At 47.8% G+C, this 20568-nt stretch overlaps 1 protein-coding gene across 1 annotated transcript; it reads left to right on the top strand.

The window, feature by feature from the left end:
- The first annotated feature begins 4069 nt into the window (after positions 1 to 4069).
- LOC119391037 (uncharacterized protein K02A2.6-like) lies at positions 4070 to 5770 on the top strand. The gene has a single exon (XM_037658737.2). It carries the CDS (start codon positions 4500 to 4502, stop codon positions 5550 to 5552), a length of 1053 nt encoding a protein of 350 aa, XP_037514665.1. The 5' UTR covers positions 4070 to 4499; the 3' UTR covers positions 5553 to 5770.
- Positions 5771 to 20568: the final 14798 nt, after the last annotated feature.

Raw genomic sequence — 20568 nt, forward strand, 5'->3', positions numbered from 1 at the left:
AGTGGTTCTGGCACGTAAATCCCCATAAATTAATTAATTATCTAAACGCAATAAAACTGCGAGATCTTTTTTTTTAAGCGAGAGCTCGCTACTGCAATACAAAACTGGCGGTTTACAGCATATATTGCATCCGGCGCCCGCTGATGACGCGCTCATGTTTAGCGATACTTCATGCGCCAGAGCAACGGCCAAAGCAAGAATATGCTCACGCAAAAGAAAAAAAAGCAACGAAAATGGCTATGTACAGGGGTTGCACAAGAGTAGTTTGTGCTTGAAGCGCTGGCAAACTAGCCTTCGCGCTGAGGGCAGCAACGCGTCGCTTACATTGCAGGTGGTGGTGGCGCCATCTACCAGGTGAGACATAAAGTGCGTCAGTGCACAGCCTCCAGTCAGCCCACTACCCCTTTCTAGAACACTTTAGTTCTGCCGTCTTTCCGCCGATATCGGCTTAGCCGATCTCTTTCACCGGCAACATTGGGTCGAGTTTGCCGGCGTTTTGCTGTTCTTCCGCCGATGGCTTTCACCGGCAACATTGGGCCGAGTTAGCCGCCGTTTTGCCGTACTTTCGCCGACATCGACCGAGCCGATAGTTTTCACCGGCAACATTGGGCCGAGCATGCCGTCATTCTGCCGTGCTTGAGCTGACATCGGCGGATTGACGATGTTCGAAGTTTCTTGTCTCCCTTCAGACAGTTATACATGCCCTGTTGAGAACGTCCTCCTGCGTCGCGGCGCTCCAAAAGTCCTCGTCACCGACAGAGGTACGGCTTTTACGGCAGAGCTAACGCAATCCATCTTGAAATAGAGCCACACAAGTCACCGACGGACATCACCCGCAGGCGAATGGCCTCACCGAGCCGCTAAATGAAACCCTCGCCGACATGCTGCCAATGTACTGTACGTCGAACACATGACATGGGACGCCATAATATCTTCCGCACATAACCTGAAGTTAACACGGCAGTGTAAGAAACGGCGCACATATGACGCCGTTCAAACTAGTTCACGGAAGCCCCTCAACGACGCTGGACGCCGTGTTGCTGGCCGTCAGTGACGACAATAACCTCGACGTTGCGCTCTACCTTCAGCCCGCCGAAGAAGCCCGGCAGCTCGCCCGCCTAGGATACAATCGTAATGCAATGGAGCATTAGGCGCTTGAATATTGGTAGCTTCAGCTGCAGAATGCCGCTACATGGATTGCTGTACTAGCACAAATAAAAAGTTCAAATATTGTACCGTCATAATGCCGCACGTACGACTCGGGGCGCGAAGTATCGCCGACTGAGTAGCTTGCATTCTGTTATTAGTTTCTGCTATGACAATGCCTAACAACTATCACTAGCACAGTCACTTTTCTACCAAAAAAAGGTGGTCTTTAGAAGAATAACTGACTCAAATCAGATGGCCACTTCGTTGACCAGTTGTTCAACGCTATCAAAAATGTTAAAACGTTATAACACATACCATTCACTTCATGGGCCTGTGACCAGGCGCAACGTCATCAAGCATTGCAGTGACCACGCATGCGCAAGCCTGATCTGCCTATGTACAAATACACCGGCATCACGCAATAAAGCGTTCTTTCGTTTCCTGCTGCTCGGCTGTTCACATGGTGTCAGAAGTGGGGGCGGTGGTTCGTTTGATACCACCGCAAGTCGGCAATGAATGAACCCACTGACCGGCCGGAAACGCCCGTCGCGAGAATGGCGTCTACACTGCTGCAGCCACCGAGGCCACTAGACATGTCTGGGGACACGTTTTACAACTGGACCGCATGGAAACGTGAGTTTGACCTTTTTGCTACGGCGACGGGACTGAGCCAGCAGCCTAAGGATGTTCAAGCCGCAACCCTTTTGATGACAATAGGCGAGGACGCGAGAAGAACATTCTATACGTTCAAGTTCGACAGCGAAGACGATAAAAAAGACCTCAGAATTATTTCAGCAAAGTTCGAGGCAAATTTCAAGCCGTCTGAGAACCTCACCTTTAACGAATTCCGATTTGGCTCCAGGGACCAACAAGAGGGAGAGTCGTTCAATGAATGGCTTACGCAGCTGCGAATCCTCGCGGGAAGATGCGAATTCGGCGAGCTTGAGGAACGGCTGATTCGGAGCAGGATAATTCTTGGCATCAAAGATAAGGATTTCCAGCAGAAGCTCCTCTCGGAAAACCCCTCGTTTTCAAAAGTAGTGCAAATGTGCCGCGCAAGGGAACAAGCAAAAGAACAGCTACTAGAAATCAGAGCCAGAACGGACAACCCGACAATTGCCGCAGTCAAAGAGAATACAGCGCCTTGCACGCGCTGCGGTCTTGAAAAACACAAATATGGAAAGTGTGCGGCGCAGGGCAAACACTGTAACAATTGCGGCAGAAGCAATCATTTCGCTCGTGTGTGCCGTCAGCCAAAGCAAACACCTAGATCGGCCGCACGCGAAGTGAAGCAGGTTGTTTTAGGAGTTGAAGACGAGTACTTTCTAAAAGCCCTAGAAGCATATGCTATCTCCAGTGAGGACCGTTGGTCGGCCAAAATTGTTATCGCTGGTTCAGCGATTGAATGCAAAATTGACACGGGAGCTAACTGCTGTGTCATGCCTGAGGTGACGCTTCGGAAACTAACTACGCAGCCGGCGCAGCCATGCTCGACCACCTTGCGCGCTTTTTTCGGCCATAAGCGAACAGCGTTGAGTAAAATCACCTTACCGACTTCGTACATGGCTCAGACCTGTCAAGTGGAATTTTTCATCGTACCCCAGTCCGTGCCGGTAACAGTGAGTGGCGGTGTTGCAGAGCGCTTAGGACTAATATCCCGCGTACGCGCAGTCGACGCACTGCCAAGCCATGACCCAAGTGCCGGTTTCGATGATGTATTCCAAGGCCTCGGGGAGCTGAAGGGTGCTACGTACCACATCGAGCTCAAACCAGGCGCACGAGGGAGCGTCAAGCCAGCTCGGAGAGTCGCGGTTGCTCTTCAAGACCGCGTGAAACAAGAGCTCAATAAAATGGAGCACGACCTCGTCATTGCAAAGGTAACTGAACCTACTGCCTGGGCAAGCCACATGGTAGTAGTAGTTAGGAACGACAAAGTGCGCATTTGTCTAGATCCTTCGGACTTGAACAAGGCCATACTGAGGGAGCACTATCATATGCCGACATTAGAGGATGTAGTTCCGCGCCTGCATGGGGCAAAGTACTTTTCAACGCTAGATGCATCTTCAGGATTTTGGCAAATTAAGCTAGACGAAGAAAGTTCATTACTATGTACCATGAGCACTCCCTACGGCCGCTACAAATTTCTGCGCATGCCCTTCGGGATTGCCTCGGCCCCAGAAGTTTTTCAGCGGGCAATGCACCAGGCAGTGGAAGGCCTGAGTGGTGTCGCCGTTGTAATGGATGACATTCTCGTTTGGGGAACTTGTCGAGAAGAGCACGACACAAATCTAGCAGCTTTGTTCGCAAGATGCAGAGAGCACAACCTAAAGCTGAATAAAAAAAAAGTGTCATTTTTTGCAGCCGCAAGTTCGATACATGGGTCATATCCTCACGCAAGAAGGACTTTGCCTGGATCCCGGGAGAGTAGACGACATCTTGCACGTGCCACCACCGCAAAATTGTAAGAAACTGCAGGTTTTTCTCGGGATGATGAACTTTGTGGCGCGTTTCATCCCCAACATGTCGGCACTGTCTGCCCCCCTCCGGGAGCTATTGAAGAAGAACACGGCTTGGGTCTGGACACAAGAGACCCAAGAAAGCTTCAATACACTTCGCGCCTGCCTAACAAAAGCACCCGTTCTCGCCTATTTTGCGAAAGGTGTCCCCTTGACGTTGTCCGTGGACGCAAGCCAGAAAGGGGTAGGGGCAGTTATTTTGCAAAGTGGACACCCAATCGCCTACTCTTCGCGTTCGTTTACCGAAGCACAAAAGAAGTACGCCCAAATCGAGAAAGAGCTGCTAGCCATTGTTCACGGGTGCGCAAGGTTTGAAGACTACATCCTAGGGCAGCCAGAAGTAATCGTCGAATCCGATCACCGCCCTCTAGAGTCAATATTTAGGAAACCGCGATGTGAGTGCCCGTTACGATTGCAACGTATGAGACTCTCCCTTCAAAGGTTTCCTATAAAAGTGGTTTACAAACCAGGAAAAGAACTCTTTCTAGCGGATGCACTCTCGCGCTTTCCAAACCAGAAGGAGCTGAAAGAAGAATCACTGGATTTTCATGTACATGCTCTCTCTTCTCTTCCAGTCTCTGATCGGCAACTGCAGGAAATCCGGGAAGAGGTACTCAAGGATGCAACAATGACCGAACTGTGCAGCTATTCAAGCACAGAATGGCCTGAGAGCAAGCTTCAGGTGTCTGAGACCGCACGAGCGTATTGGAACTACCGCGACGAACTTCACGTCGAAGATGGCCTTCTCCTAAGAAGCAACAAGTTGGTCATTCCGCCAACAAAAAGGCAAGAAGTACTTCGTTTGCTTCACGCGGCACACGGGGGTGAAGAAAGATGAAGGCAAGAGCCAAAGCAGTTATGTACTGGCCAGGCATGTCGGCGGATATTGCAGCTCTAGCGAAGGCGTGTCAACTTTGTCAAAGGTACAAGAGCAGGAACGCCAAGCTACCAATGCTTAGTCCCGATATACCTACTTTGCCGTGGCAAGTAGTCGGAATCGATCTTTTCTATCACGAAGGCCATGAATACCTGGTTGTGGTGGATTTCTATTCCTTTTTTTTCGAGATCAAGCAGATGCATCGAACTACGGCAGAAGCAGTGACAAACGTGTGCATGCAAATCTTCGCCACGCACGGCATACCAGCAAAGATATGCAGCGATAACGGCCCCCCGTTCAATAGCACGTGCTTCCGTGTTTTTTCAACGCAGCTGGGCATCATCCACGTGACTTCCAGTCCGCATTACCCTCGCGGTAACGGCATGGCTGAAAGGGCCGTCCAGGAAGCAAAGAAACTACTGAAGAAGTGCAGGTTTGGAACACTGGAGTTTTACAGCGGCCTGCTTGAATGGAGAAACATGCCAAGGGATGACCGCCTAAAGTCACCCGTCCAACGGCTCATGGGTCGACAGACGAGGACCAAGCTGCCCGTACTAGACTGTCACCTAGAACCCCAAACCGTGCCGACCGAAGTTGTCCGAAAGCGCCTCGACGAAATACGGCGAAAACAACGCGTCTTCTACAACAGATCAACCCGGAATCTACCGGAAGTGCACAGTGGGTCCACAGTATCTGTTTATGATACAATAAACAAGACCTGGGCACCAGCAGTCGTCATGGGCCCGGCAAGTACACCACGCTCTTATATTGTTGCGACTGAGAACGGCCAGCATCTACGACGCACGAGGGAACACCTCAGGTCCACAAACGGGCAGGTTCTCTCGCAGCAGCCAGAAAGCGCGACAGCGTCTGCGCAATCCAGTCCGCAGCCATGCACCACCGAGCAGCAAGCACCTCAAGAAGCGCTGCGTAGAAGCGCAAGACAGCGAAGAGCGCCACAACGCTATCCTCTCCCAGAGTGCCCAACGCAAACTGTTCAGCGGATGTAGTGAAAATTGAACTTTGAGTGGTTTTTTCAATGTGCCTTCGTTTAGACATTTTGTGTTCTGTTTCTTTTTTCGTTTCTTTTTCTTTTTTTTCCCAAGGGAAGGAAGATGTGACCAGGCGCAACGTCATCAAGCATTGCAGTGACCACGCATGCGCAAGCCTGATCTGCCTATGTACAAATACACCGGCATCACGCAATAAAGCGTTCTTTCGTTTCCTGCTGCTCGGCTGTTCACAGGGCCAAATTCGAAGTACTTCTGTTTTGTAAATGTTTTTGCCACTGGTCGGTCGACTTCACCAATGTATCCAGCATCAAAATTCACCCAAAAATTTCCGCACGAATGCTTTTAGCGGAAGAAGTTTTATGTGAATACTAATTCTGTGCATAAATCGAGCCTGTCATCATATTTATAGCGCTATATCTTTTCAGCCGCTGAATGTGTGGCGCGAGCGCTCATATAGTACACGGACAGTTTCCGATCTCTGTATTTACACATATTTACTCACGCGCGTGTTTGGGTCAAGCGTAACAAGCGCATTTGCTTCAGTTATGTCACATAAGTTTACTTTATGAAAATAGTAAAAAGCTCAGCAAGGCGTGTTGCTGAGCTAGTATGTTCATTACTTGAGAAAAATAGGTGTGGTGCAAAAAAGACCGGGCGAAGTGAAAACACGTTTTGTCGTTTGAATGTTTCCAAATCAACTAGCCCGCTGACCATCTTTAACGAACTGATAAACACGTGCTTGCCACGTGTTTGTCAGTTCGTATTTGTACTTTGTTGCCGTCCGTTTTGTGACATACATATCTTTTTCAAGTAAAAATCTCGCTCAACGATTGCTTCCCACGTGCTTTCAGAAAGAGTCGCATAAAATTATTAATATGGCACGTGAAATACGATGAAAAATGTGGCTCCAACGTGGTGTACGCAAAGTTTTCATGTAGCGACATGTGGCAACAAGTGATGCATTGAAAGTTCGACGAACGCCTTTCTCAAACGGCATGCCCATAGACATGCTGGGGGGATCGCATATCATTGTGGTAGGCTGAGCCGTGCTTTTTTTTTTCGTCTTCTTCAACCTGTACCCCCCTCCCTCGCTTCCCCTCGTTCAGCGTCATTGTTGCGAAACTCGCTTGACGAGGCAGGGTAGGGTAGCCGTCCCGACGGTTGGACAATCGTAGCTGCCGGGGCAGGTTTTTTTCACTCCGACCAGCAGAATTCTTCAAGAAGTGCGGTGTGTGGACATGTGTGGTGGAAAGTCAAAATCGTGCACGAGACTGGTACGCGGCAGGATTCCGGCATTGTTTTCGGCAGATATCACCGCAGCGGGAAACCAGTGGCCCGCTGCTTCCATGTTGAACTCGCCACGTGTTCACTACTGTTACGTGTCATCAGATTTTTGTTCTCTTCTTATCGCGTATTCTCTATTGACCATCGTGTTTTGTGTATTCTGATATTGTGCGCTTGCATTTTTTACTCGCTCGTGTTTTTAGCGATCCAACGGGCACATGCGAGTGCTTTTTGTGCATGATTCCTTTCTGTTACAACCTTACCTTTAGATTAGGAATGCGTGCGTGTCTATCTTGTTTAGATGTAGAGTTCATGGGATCTTGTGGTACCGCTCGCAATGCTTTTCGCGTCGCGTGCAGCAGTTTATCCATCTTTTTGGCCCTTCAGTTATTACTGAAAAAATTGCAATTTCCGCTTAAAGGATAACGCTAATTTAATTGCCAGTCATGTGTTGCGAATGCCTAGTGCGTTGTGAATGCCTAGTGCGTCATGCGTTGGTGAATTTAATAAACGTCGGGGGGGGGGGGGGTGCTCCACTGCTCGTAATTAGCTCACGCGTATACACAACCTTCTAGTCTAGTTGCCACTCTTAATCTCGCTTTTTCGGCAAGCCGCCTAACATTATCTTTCTTTTCTTCGGGTCCGTCTTTAATCCTGCTTTAATGCTGCCTTCGTTTACATCTCCAGAATTTTTTTCGTGATTCGGCACCGTCGTTACTGAAAAGCGCGATATCGTGAGAAAACCGCAAGTAGCTAAGATATTCTTCGTTAATCCTTATTCCTATTTTTGCCTGTTCTAGTTCTTTCAATATTTATAGTGAATATGCCACGCATAACGTTGAAGAGATTGTAACTTCGCATAGGCGTGCGCACAGTGGGGCAGGGGGGTGGCCGGCCCCCGTAGTCACCTAAAAAGAGGGGGGCGCATGGTCTGCCAAACACATTGACTTAATGGGGAGTTGGGGGGGGGGGGCGCCGCGATTAACCTTCGCCCCCCCATCTGAAGGGGAAGCCTGCTCACGCCTATGATTTTGCGCCTGACCCCATTCTCGATTAGGATTGTCCTGTTTTTTTTAGGAATACGGTGGCTGTGGGGTTGTTTTAGATGTTGGCTACGGTATCTATAGATGTTTAGATATTCATTGATGGCATAATTATTCCGGAACTGCTGGCGCGTGTTCATATCTGTGAATAAATTGGTGTTTATCACCGTGCAAATGTGTTGCTCCTTAATTTCTCAGACGCATGCGTAGTTGGTGCAGCAGGCCTTTCATCAATTTAGTTGTGTTAGAGACAATATTGACTTTCGTTCTCGGCCTAGCACGGTTCGACAGAATTGTGAGTCTCACAATTCTTTCGAATCATCAGTGGAGCAGTCGGTCTAATTAGGAAGCATTTTTCGAATATGGCACCAATAGTAGTCGATGAATGCCGTTGGGCCGCGAATAGTCTATTTTAGCGCTGCTGACTTACAGTAAAGTAACCACAGTAATACCGAACTGCCGTGGTCGGCACGCAGCCATTTTACTTTATAACACATGTATCAGCCTGCCTGATCACGTTACTTTACGCATCGAGCAACTACCGCCGGTGTACCCATTTAAACTAGCTACGTGCAGACCACGACGGTACAGTACTACCGTACTTAACGCACGGTAAGCCACCACTGCTAAAACATAATAACGGGTGTAAACGGTCATGCCGGCGGCTACCCGACGTCGGCGGGTCCGACACCACGCCAGCATCGGCTAGCATACATAGGCCCAATGACGGCTTGCCATCATCGGCTGAATAACGGCAGGCCCGTCTCGGACCGACGCTGGCTAGCCCACGTCGGCCTGAAGCCGGCAAGCCCGCATCGGCGCAGCGGCGGCTAGCCGACGTCCGGCCGATGCGGGTGAAATTAGCGCGAGCGTGATTTGCCGACGTGGGGCCAATATTGCTGCCGTCATTTGCCGACGTTGGGCCAAGATCGGTCCAATGGCGGCGTGCTGCCTGGGCGTGCCCGGCATCTGTTGTGGCGGACCGAGCGGTCGTGGTTTCGATGCCCATTGACGGAGCCTTTTTCTTTGCCATCTGATCGTGTAAACTTTTTCGACGTCATTTCCGTGACGGATATACGTCACCGAAGCCTTGGTGAACCCCGGCATAAAACGCTTTCGTGTTAAAAAACTGTTAACAGGGAAGCTGTTTAAGCTAGCCGTAAATTGTGTGGCAGAAGGTGGGCGAATCCGACTCCTCACCACTGGTCCACTAAGAGAAAGAGAAATAATGGGAGTAAAGACATAAAAGGATAGAAAGACACAAGAGACTCGAAAGACAAAGAGAGAGAAAGAGGAACACAGAAAGAGAGAGAAAGAAGCAGAGATGGAAAAATAAAGACATCAAGAAAAAATAAAGAGAAAGGAGGAGAGAGAAAAAGCAGACATAAAAATAAGGACGTTCGATGAGAGGTGTGAACGCTCGTTCTGGAGTTTGGATATCAGCGTCGTGACCAACCTGGCTTGCTAAAGCCTATCAACAACCTAGAAGCAACCAGATTAGACTTGAGAATTGTCAACTTTCGCTGTTTCAAGCCTTGCGCGTCTTAGTGGAAGCTTCTGCAATTTTTTTTAATCGATGTTAAAGCGCCTAAGGAAAAGCAGCAAGCTGTGGAATTACTGCGTTCGCTTAACCTAGACAGCATGACATCAGTAGTAAAATAAGCCAGAAGCATGAATCTAGAAGTGTTCTTTTCCTGCAAGGCGCACAAGCAGGATCCACCGTTTAGAGCGATAGTGACAGAAAGAAACACGTGGAAACATCTAGTAGCTTGCTGTTTGCACAAACACCTTTCGATGCTAACGATTTGTGACCGGTTAGTAATTCGCACCTAAAACAAAGTCCATGGGGCGCTGGGAAGTTAGGCAACATAAAGTCCCTGGATATTTTTTGGAAAGTACCGTCTTTCTTTTAACCGCGCCGGCGCGACCCGTGCCCTCCTCTCCCGCCTCTCGTCTCGGCGCTTTCCGGTGGGCCCCTCGGGCCGTCGCCCAGGGAAACGCGCGCGAACCATTTTTTAAAGACGATAGTCTTTCTTGGGATACTTAAACGGAGAAATTTTGGTCTATCTGTCTTTCTGTTTGTCGGCACGTCACTCGATTCAGCCACCCGGCCAAAGTTGAACCACGTGCTCAAGGGCCAGCCATCTTGAACGGCTGACTAGGTTCATACTTGTGTGCATTGTCTATAAAAAAGCAAACATTACGCATATCTGAGGCGCAACATCACTAGGTAAGCATTAGGCGGTGTGTTCCTTTAATAGAAAATGCATACATACGTAATTCTAAAGACCCTAGTTTCTTAAGCTGCGCTGAAAATGCGACTGCGCTGAAACTTGCCTTCCTCCGTGCCTTCTGCACGAGCTCATTGTTGTGTTCAGGTTTCGGTTCTGTATTGCACTCTACGAATGCCATGGGGCTTCGCTCTGGCATTCCTGTTTTACCCAGGCGACGTGTAAATAAAAGAGTGCATGGAGAGTACTCGTTGAGTGCGGACGTTTCTTCTGCTTCGGCGCTCCGCGCCAAACCGCGTGTTCGGGCTAGCTGGCGTCCCCGCCGGTCGCGTTGGTCACCGCCGGTCTTCGCCTGCTGCTGCGCCGGGACTACCAGCCCGCAACACAGCACTCATATGTCCCGACGTACAGCCAGATGGCGTCCATATCTCACGCAGCGCCTCTTCTACATTTGCAGCGAAGCACGCAGATACGCGGCCAATTTTTTTGCTCATGGTTCCCAGAATAATAATAACAACAATATCTTCGGTTTAACGTCCTAAAACCACGATATGATTATGAGAGACGCCGTAGTGGAGGGCTCCGGAAATTTAGACCACCTGGGGTTCTTTAATGTGCACCTAAATCTAAGTACACGGGCTTCAAACATTTCCGCCTCCATCGAAAATGCAGCCGCCGCGGCCGGCATTCGATCCCGCGACCTTCGGGTCAGCAGTCGAGCGCCATAACCACTAGACCACATGATTCCCAGAATACGATTGGTTAGTTCGCGAAACTTTATTAGCAGTCCTGAAAGACGCGACGATCAAGCAGTGGGCTGCTCTCATGCAGAATACGGTCTCTCCTGTTATAAACGCGATAGCCTTAAAGGGACCGACAACTGATTTTTCTCGTCCCAGTTTTTTACGGCGCGACGGGATGCTCACTATGCGTAGCGTTTGTAGCTGCAGTGGTTTATCCGAAAAGCACGTAGTTATTTTATAAGCATAATAATAATAATAATATCTGGGGTTTAACGTCCCAAAACCACGATATGATTATGAGAGACGCCGTAGTGGAGGGCTCCGGAAATTTCGACCACCTGGGGTTCTTTAATGTGCACCTAAATCTAAGTACACGGGCCTCAAACATTTTCGCCTCCATCGAAAATGCAGCCGCCGCGGTATTTTATAAGCAGTATTTATCGATCTGAAAGGTTCCAAACACGCATGGAGGCTTGCTCCAGCAACGCTGAGAATTGATAGCGATGCCGCTAGCCCTTGTGAAAGCTGTCGCTGTTCTGCTTTCGCAGGAGTTACTGTAACTATGCTTAACCACCTTTATTTTGAGCTTTCCAACCGTTTTTCGATATTGCAAGCTGTTACAATGAGATGTGTGGCTTTATACACCTTCCCGGTATTTGTACAGCGTTGTGTGCGCCTGCGCCCAAGGTTGCCTGCGCCTATGTCATGGATGGCTTGTCTCGGCGTCGTTACTCTCTCGATACACAAGCCAAGCCAAGTAATCGAAAACGTAACTGTGCATATGCACGGCCGCAGCGAGTAGCAGCGCGCGTCATTTCTGAGACGAAGTGTAGGTAGCAAAACTATGTCGCTCCAAAATCTTAGCGACCTAGAAACTACGTACACGGTTGCATGAGCGCGCTGAAAAGTTGCTCAAGACGCGCTGACGAGCGTGGGATCATTACGTCACGCGAAGACAGAGCCACTTTAGTGCATGCTGCTAACGCAGGCCTATATGTACATTATTATGGAGTAATACCTTTTACTATAAAGAAACGAACAATATTTCAATACTAACAAAAAAATCGTCGACCGCGTACAGCAATCAACGATCACGTGGCCGTCTTCATCGAATCATTCATGTTTTTGCCGCCAGAGGCGCCACAGGTCATTTTTCGAGACTTTCAATTAAGAAATAAAAATATAAATCCATCGCTCACGGAAAAAACAGGGTTCGATTGAGTCAGTGCAACGGACAATCTTTACATCAGTGGAGTCAACTCATTTCATATTCTGGGCAGTTGTCGCTCCCTTTAAATAGCTCGTTTCGGAGGAATTCCGGTATTGGCGTCGTTGGTTGGTAGCTAAAAATCGGCGTGGTCCGTAAGCGAAAATTCGAGATAGATGCAAATAATTAAAGAATAAAAACTTGCCGGCGAGAATTGAACCCAGGCCTTGTGCGCGGCAAGCAGGTGTTCGACCACACAGCCGCGCTAGTGCTTGAAACTGCTTCGTAAAAAAACGCTATAAGAATGTGATGTAGCGGGTGGAGTCTCCTTGGTGTGGCACAGTCCCAGAATCGCACCAGGCGTCAAAACAAGTGAATGGCGCAACAAGTGGGGGCTGCCAACTCATTACAAAGTGTGCAGCGGCGACGGTGCGCGTTGGGGGTACTTCACCAATTTGCAAAGGGAAGAATTGTGGCGTAGTGGGCACTTAGCAACTCCACTAGACATACTAGGACGTTTTTCAATTTTTAAACGGCCATCGTTACGCGTACAAACGTTCCTTTTCTTGCGGCATGGTTGAGAGCGATGCACACTGGGCCCAATTACGCTATCGCGTTCTACTCTTGAAGGCGAAGCTCAACCGTCCTCCAAGTTCTCCAGTAGCTATAGGTGAGTCAGAGTCCACTGTCGAATCAACACACTCCTGGGTCTCTTTCTTTTCGCAATGGCTGAGAACGCCAGCACAAGAGCGGATAGCCAGACCGTTAAAACACCAGAAAGGAGGGATGCCTCGTATCACGTAGAATCGCGTAGAATAAATTTCTCCCCTGTCGGTAAACACCTTAAAGGGGTCATGAAACACCCCTCGGGCTCTCTGGAAAAACATATCCTGCGGAAAGCTGACAAGGCTATGAACTGCTCAGCCAAATAGTCCAGTCGTGCGCGCCGCGTAACCATTACATCGGAGTGCGAAGTTTCTACTTTCTAAGGCGCCCTTATTTCAAACAGAGGCCGGTTCTCACTCTCGTCGGTGGGCGGGCGCGTGTCACCTGACCTCACGCTTCTGTTTCTTCGCGTCGCAAAAGACAGCATCCTTATTGGCCAATTATGGACGTAAATCAATAGTGGTGTTTGGATCACAAGTGCTTGTTCCCGTTGACACTGTGTACAACAGTTGTAGTTATATACCTAAATAGGCTGAAATATGGAAAAACTTCGTTGCGAGTGTTCAGAAGGATGACTAACTTCCGGTAGAGGCCAACTGTCGTCTGCTGAAGTCAGCACGCCCGCGCGCGTTCGAACGTAACCTAAATTTAGCCGCACTGTCTTTTCGGTATCGCAGCCTCTTGTGCCGCGCTTGTTTCGATTAGTTTTGAATATCATAACCGGCCTCAAATCTTACGAAATGTGGGTGCGGCGTTGAGTTCTAACGCCACGGATCTTGTGCTTACTTGATCAGTGCGTGCACAGATCGAGTTGCAAGCAGTTTCTTAACACGTCGGAGAGCGGCCCCTCGTGAACCATGAGCATAGGATTATAGCTGAGGGATTTAACACTAAAATTCTTTTGACAGAGAATGCACACGCTCATTTAACTTTGGGATAATACACTTCACGTCGAAGATATCCCGAATATGCGTTCAACGGTAAGGTCGAAATAATACAACCTGAATTCCACTGTCAACTTGCTGAGGGTACTTTTGCTTCCAGTCGTCTTCAAAGAACAACCACCAGCCTGTGTTTAAGCTTACGTAAGACCACTAAGTAGTTTGTGGGGCGTCATGCAGGCCGAAGTGAAGACCTTCGCCTCCGGATTCTTCGGTTCGTCGTGTCGTGCCGTTATAAAAATGATAAACTTGTGCTCTCTCGAGTGCTTTTCCATATATCGACAATGCTTTGCTCGCCCGAAATTCGTAGATACCAGCGTGAAAAAGGTATCTTCAGTTGGCCGAACGTATATGCATTCCATGGGCGTAGGCTGTGGGGCAATTTTGGTAATTTCTGCCGCGAGCTGCACGCGTTCAGTGGCAGCAGCATGTTCTGAGCTGTTCTAAGACCGCCTGCTTTTGCATTGTAGGGGTCTGGGCCAGCCGCCGCCCCGAGCCCCTCGTAGACGAGGACGAGACACTGAGCAATACGTCTTTATCATTCCAAGACGCGGCCGCGACTCACGGTGAACGGCCGCTGAGCTCGAGCCACGAGCGTGCCCCTGCCCATCGTTCTCTTCTGCCGTCGGCGCGCTCGCGACTGCCGCTTCCATAGCAGGACATTGTAGCGCGCCTACATAAAGTGCATGTAAAGCGTGCCTACTGTCGCGAGCTGCACACAGGGGCAGCAGCGATTTCTGAGCAGTTGAACGATAGTCTATTTTCGCAATTAGCACTCATTTGCAATTTGCGCTTTAGCGTGGCATACAATGGCTCTCTGTAACTGATATTCAGTATTTAGTTGCTTTCATACTCGGGGACTACGTACTATCTTCCTGATTACCCGTTATTGTTAAGCATATCACGCCACCGCGTTAAAGCGAATGCCAAAGGCGTGCCCCAATGTCGAGCTAATCTAGTTAAGGTGGTCAAGCACAACATCCACAAATTTACCAGTGACATGTCTTCCGCAAAATAAAAAAAGGTAATGCACTTCAAGTTCTCTTTGTGAACGTCCATGTGTACTTGGCACTCCTCTTGCACAGATGACGCCATACGAATTTTTTAAAAAATATGTATTACAGTCTTCCTCAATGAAACAGCTGTTCTTCAGAAAATAATGGTTCGTTTGCATATGGTATACTATATTCCCACCAGTAGACAGGTTGACTTGTTCGCAATTCATAATTTTACACACATTACACAGAAACACGAGGACTGTAGCATATAGACACAAAACTGGAAAAACGTGGGCATATGTGCACCCCCTCGTCACCTTGACATTATGTTGAAGTTCACTTATACCACAGGCACCTTCAATTATGCTGCCATTGATGAAACATCACCCATTCTACGTTAGAACACTGTGATGAATTGTTGCCTGTCTGCCTGTCGCCTATTTCTCCTCCACAATGTGCTCTAATGTGTAAATCATCTGTTCTTGTTTGGTAATAAAACACAAGCCTTTACATTGAACGAGCAGTGTTTGACCAATTTTTATTGCATGCAGAAGTTCATTTCTTCCATTTGCATGCACGACAAATAGTCATACCTCAACTGACACAAGAAACAGTGTTTGCACTATTTTATTGGAATCAAACAGTAGTAGCTCTCATGTCAGCGCAAGCATGTGTATATTTCCATCTTTGTGCACAGAACGTACAACCAATACTGAAAACGTGCAACAGGTTATGCATTACAGCCCAAGCACTATATATAATTCACAGCAGCAAAGCTACATGAAAGTAGAGTGTAAAATTCCATAATACATACCGACATGTGCACTTCACAGTGCCAATATCTAAGCGTAATCCAAAGAAATGAGAGGCACAAGGAACTTGCTGATTGCCTACACATGAAGGCAACTAAATTAGTACAATAAGGCTAGCTTTACTTTTGAGAAATATGCAACCATGCAGATAGGCATGTTCCAGTTTTTTTATTGCATTAGACATCGCTGCACTATGGCATCAAAACATGTCGCACATGATCAGACAGTTGAGTTTCCTGAAGAAAGGTCTAAAATTGATTGCAAACCCACCTACTACGATTTATATAAGCATTCAGCAATGCCCTAAAAATCACAACGCTGCCTTCATATAATGATGCACATAATTACTCACAGATATCTGAACACCAACGTAAATTTCTGGAATTATGTTTGGGAACTTCTCGGTATTATCACATGACTGTAATGTACCAATACTTCTATTATGCAAAATTACTATATCTATGTTTACAATATATCAGCCAGTGCCATCTGCAACTTAAAGTTCTTCACCTTTAATTCCTCACTTCATGGCTAATGCATAATTGTCACAATGAAAATAAAGCCCAGCATTATGGCTGCAAAGTCAACTTGAAATTAAGCAATCATGTGCTTAAAATTAAATATTTCCTATATATAGTGGCCGGTGGCTTGGCACATTGGATCCTAGGACTTGATATGCTATGAAGTTGAATAATTTTAGGAGCTTGTCCGTTGTAGGCGGCGTGTACACTAGTTCTCATTGGTCCCGCCATAGGCGCAGCTGCGCTCTCTCCGGTGATTTAAAGAATGCTTACTAGATGGCGCGCCGCCGCTCAAGGCGCCGCACACCATGCTCGGCGCATGCGCTAGTTCGATAGGTGACCGCTAGATGGCCACGCCTCTCGTTTGGCGCTCGCGTTTGGCGCGCTTCCTTTCTCTTCGCCGGGAGCTCACTCAGTGAACTCGTTTCTTTGACGCTCCGCAGCATGAACACCCCAGCCAAGGCCGCAGCGCGCGGCCTGGCAACGCTGCAGCAGCTCGCGCTCGCCGCCAAGACCCTACGGTGAGAGCCCGGGAGGCCGGAGCGAAGAGGGCTAATGTATATATAGCAACGTTGTCGCGTCTATATATGATGGTAGAGGAATGTGTACGGAAGATTCGCGGGTTACCCGATCATCTCCGAGCAAGCTCCTCTAACTTGAAACACGTGGCGCAAGGTTGCAACTGAGAAAAAACAAGAAGAAAAAGAGAGAACGCCAACTCACACCTAAGTTTATTTTCATGAAGTATCCACAATATAAAGGCTGTCGGAGGACATGCGCAGAACATTTCACTCACCGCACGTGCAGGAATGAATAGACGAGTTTTAAAAACGAAGATCGCAATTATGGTATCTGGGAACCAGCAACAAACAACTATATGCTAATGTAAAGACGTCAGAAAAAAAAACGAAAACACAAACCTGCGCAAAGGTCGAAAAAAACACGAAGATTGACAGACACTTCTTAACACAACCATCTAAAGTACATCTAGGTCCAACAGCTGAAATTCACTGTTATGCAGCAAAACTGACGGCACGCTGACGCAAGAATAACCTTTCTTCCTTATGTGAAAGGCTTCCAGTAACTCCCGTGCCAGCGCATCCGGGCTCCTTCTAAGCAGTCGCGTGCGATCGAACTGCGGTGTGCAGCCACACGAAGCACAGTGGAAAGGTAAATGAGACCCTGTTCCATTCCTAATTGATACAAAATGCTCCCTTAAACGGTCTTCACTACAGCGCCCCGTCTGGCCTATATAGACCTTGCCACACGGCACAACGGCACAACGCAGAAAGGGCTTTGCATGCTTCTTATCGCACGCCGCCTTGGCACCTCTCGAAGAAATGCGGGCACAGAGCCTTGAAAGCTTATTCGGAGCAGAGAAGACCACCGGCACATGGTGCCGATTTGCAACCTTTTTTAGGTTGTGGTAGGTTTTGTGCATGTATGGCACAACATGCGGTCTTTTTCTCTGTCCTTGCAATGGCTCTGGCCTCGTGCGTTCCCCTTCCAGCCTCTGAAGCAACGTTTCGGAGACACTAAGACCGAATAAGGAAACCCCCCGGCTGCAGCAATCCGCGATCACTGACAGGAAAAAACTGTCATACAGCCCAGAACGAAAACACATAGCAGCTGTAGCCCTCTTTACCACTTTCTAATGCGCAGAATTATGAAAGAAGTCGCTTTCTCGTTCTAGTACTAAACTTCCATCAGACATGACCCTCGCCCCGAGTCAAGTTAATGTCTAAAAACTGCAAGCTCTTGTCAATGGGCAGTTCATGGGTAATGAACAGTCATTTAGCATTTTGTCGGAACAGTTCAAAACTAAATCAGCACTTCCTCTATTTCTCAGTGCCTGGGCGAACGCTCTCCTCGGGCCGTCGAACGCGCGTTACGCGTCCGCTCACCCCTGCCGCGTGGTGGCGCTGTGCAAGTGCAAGTAACAGGATCACATCAGAAAGGAGAGGTGGGGGGGTTGGAATGCTAATTCATAGCAGAACAAAATGGGAGAGAGTGAAACAAACGTGTTCAGAGCACATATGGGTTTCGGGCACAGTAGGTGGAAAGAAAACGTGGCTAGGTGTAGCTTACTTGTGGACGGGGAATAACTGCAGAGAAAAGAATCTGGAGATAGTGAAATGCATAAGCACCGATATTAAAGAATTTGGTCATGATGCCGAAATAATCCTTCTAGGGGACATGAACGCTCACATTCATGACCTTGACGGATATTCAGACACCAATGGCAAGTTATTGCTAGATCTCTGCGAGCAACATAGTCTTGAGATAGTTAACGTGGGGCCTAAGTGTGAGGGGCAGATCACGTGGGAAGTCGGAAACAGGCAATCGAGCATTGATTACTGTCTCATGACAGAAGGAATATATGACAAACTTAGAGACATGAGAATAGACGAAGAAGGCATTAACAGCTTGGGTAGTGATCATAAACGCATAATATTACAAATGGGATATAAAACTGAAAATAAGAACATAGAATCAAAGTTTGGCAGCTCGTATCTAAATGACAAACAAATAACAAATATAGCCGCAAGAGTCGAGGAAAAAGTAGACGAACTACCAGGCAAAGACTGGAAGTATAGTGAGCTGCTACATGTAATCACGAAAGAAATGGAAATAGAGAAGAAAACTATTTGTTGGAAAGGAAAGAGAAAGCCAAAAAGTTGGTGGAACAAAGAAATCCGGGAAGCGATCGAGATGCGACGTCAGGCATCACGGGAGCACAGACAGGCAAAAAAGGAGAAGCGGCCACAGGACGAAGTTAACCAAATATGGGAAATATATTTAGAGCAAAAATCCATTGTGCAGAAATTAGTCGAGGCAAAAATTAAAGGTGAAAGTGAACGCTGGATGACAGAGATTCGCGAAAAGAAGAAGGCCGCGCCTAGGATATTTTGGAGCCACCTAAAAGCGCTGGGTAGGAAGTCTGTCACAATGCAACAACATATGGTAGATGAAGGAGGAAATAAATTCGAAGGATATGAAGCGCTAGGTTACATTCGAAAGATAACAGCCGATTCGTTTAAAAAGGTCCCCCAGGGGATTCCCCCGGTGAGTAAAAGTACGCAAAGGAGAGCAACCGACGAAGATGTAGTACTAGAGAATTTCAATTGGAAGAAGGCCGAAGGAAAAATTCCTAAGCGCACTACTCCGGGCTTAGATGGGGTTCCCGTCAGCCTCATTAACGAACTCGGACATAACACTAAAGAAGCACTGCTGAAAGCCGTAGAAAAGTGCTTACAGGAGAGGGAAATACCAGACAGTTGGCGAAAAAGTAGAATGAACTTAATCTATAAAGGCAAGGGAGAAAAAGATAACATTCGCTCGTATAGACCCCTAACAATTACATCGGTGCTATACAGGTTGGCGATGCAGGCAGTAAAATTAAAAATAGAAGCGTGGGTAGAACAAAATGATATTTTGGGAGAACTTCAGAATGGATTTCGAATCGACAGGCGGTTAGACGATAATCTGTTTGTTCTTACCCAGTGTATAGAAATATCTAAAATAGAAAACAGGCCCTTATACGTAGCTTATCTAGATATCACCGGGGCGTATGACAACGTTAATCGGGAAATTTTGTGGGATATATTGAAGGAAGTGGGCATAGGTGACGACTGTGTACAGCTTTTGAGAGAAATATACCGAGAAAATAGAGTTTGTATAGAATGGGAAGGAATAAGTAGCAAGGACAGCGTTGAAATTAGCAAGGGGCTGAGACAGGGATGCCCTTTGTCCCCGCTGTTATTCATGCTGTACATGGCGAGGATGGAAAAAGCGCTAGAAGGTAGCAACATTGGATTTAATTTGTCACACAAACAGGTCGGAGCGATGGTTGAGCAGAAGCTTCCAGGTCTATTTTATGCTGATGATATTGTCTTATTTGCGGACAGTCAAGATGATATACAGCGACTGGCAGATATATGCGGAAGGGAGTGTGAGGCTCTAGGACTAGGATTTAGTGCAACAAAATGTGGATTGATGATATTCAATGATCACGGAGACCATACGGTCTTAATACAGGGTCAAAAAATACCGAGGGTAAGCGAGTACAAGTACCTCGGAGTATGGGTAAATGAGGGGGATAGATATATGGAGGTACAAGAGAAAGCATCGGTAGCAAAGGGAAAGAGGAATGCGGCAATTATGAAGCACAGAGCTTTATGGGGATACAATAGGTACGAGGTGCTTCGAGGGCTGTGGAAGGGTGTGATGGTTCCGGGGCTTACATTTGGGAACTCAGTGGTGTGCATGAAGTCAGAGGTGCAATCAGGAATGGATGTAAATCAAAGGACGGTGGGCCGCCTCGCCTTGGGCGCTCACGGGAAGACGACAAATGAGGCGGTGAAGGGTGATATGGGATGGACAGGCTTTGAAGTGAGGGAAGCGCAGAGCAAAATGAGATTCGAAGAGAGGCTGAGGAAAATGAAGAAGAGTAGATGGGCAGAGAAGGTGTTCAGGTATTTGTATAGAAAAAGCGTTGACACGCAGTGGAGAAAAAGAACTAGGAGGCTCACCAGTAAATATACGGCTGGCAGTGCGGGCGATATGA

Source organism: Rhipicephalus sanguineus, chromosome 4 (assembly GCF_013339695.2).
Source record: "Rhipicephalus sanguineus isolate Rsan-2018 chromosome 4, BIME_Rsan_1.4, whole genome shotgun sequence".
In the NCBI taxonomy this organism is placed as follows: Eukaryota; Metazoa; Arthropoda; class Arachnida; order Ixodida; family Ixodidae; genus Rhipicephalus; species Rhipicephalus sanguineus.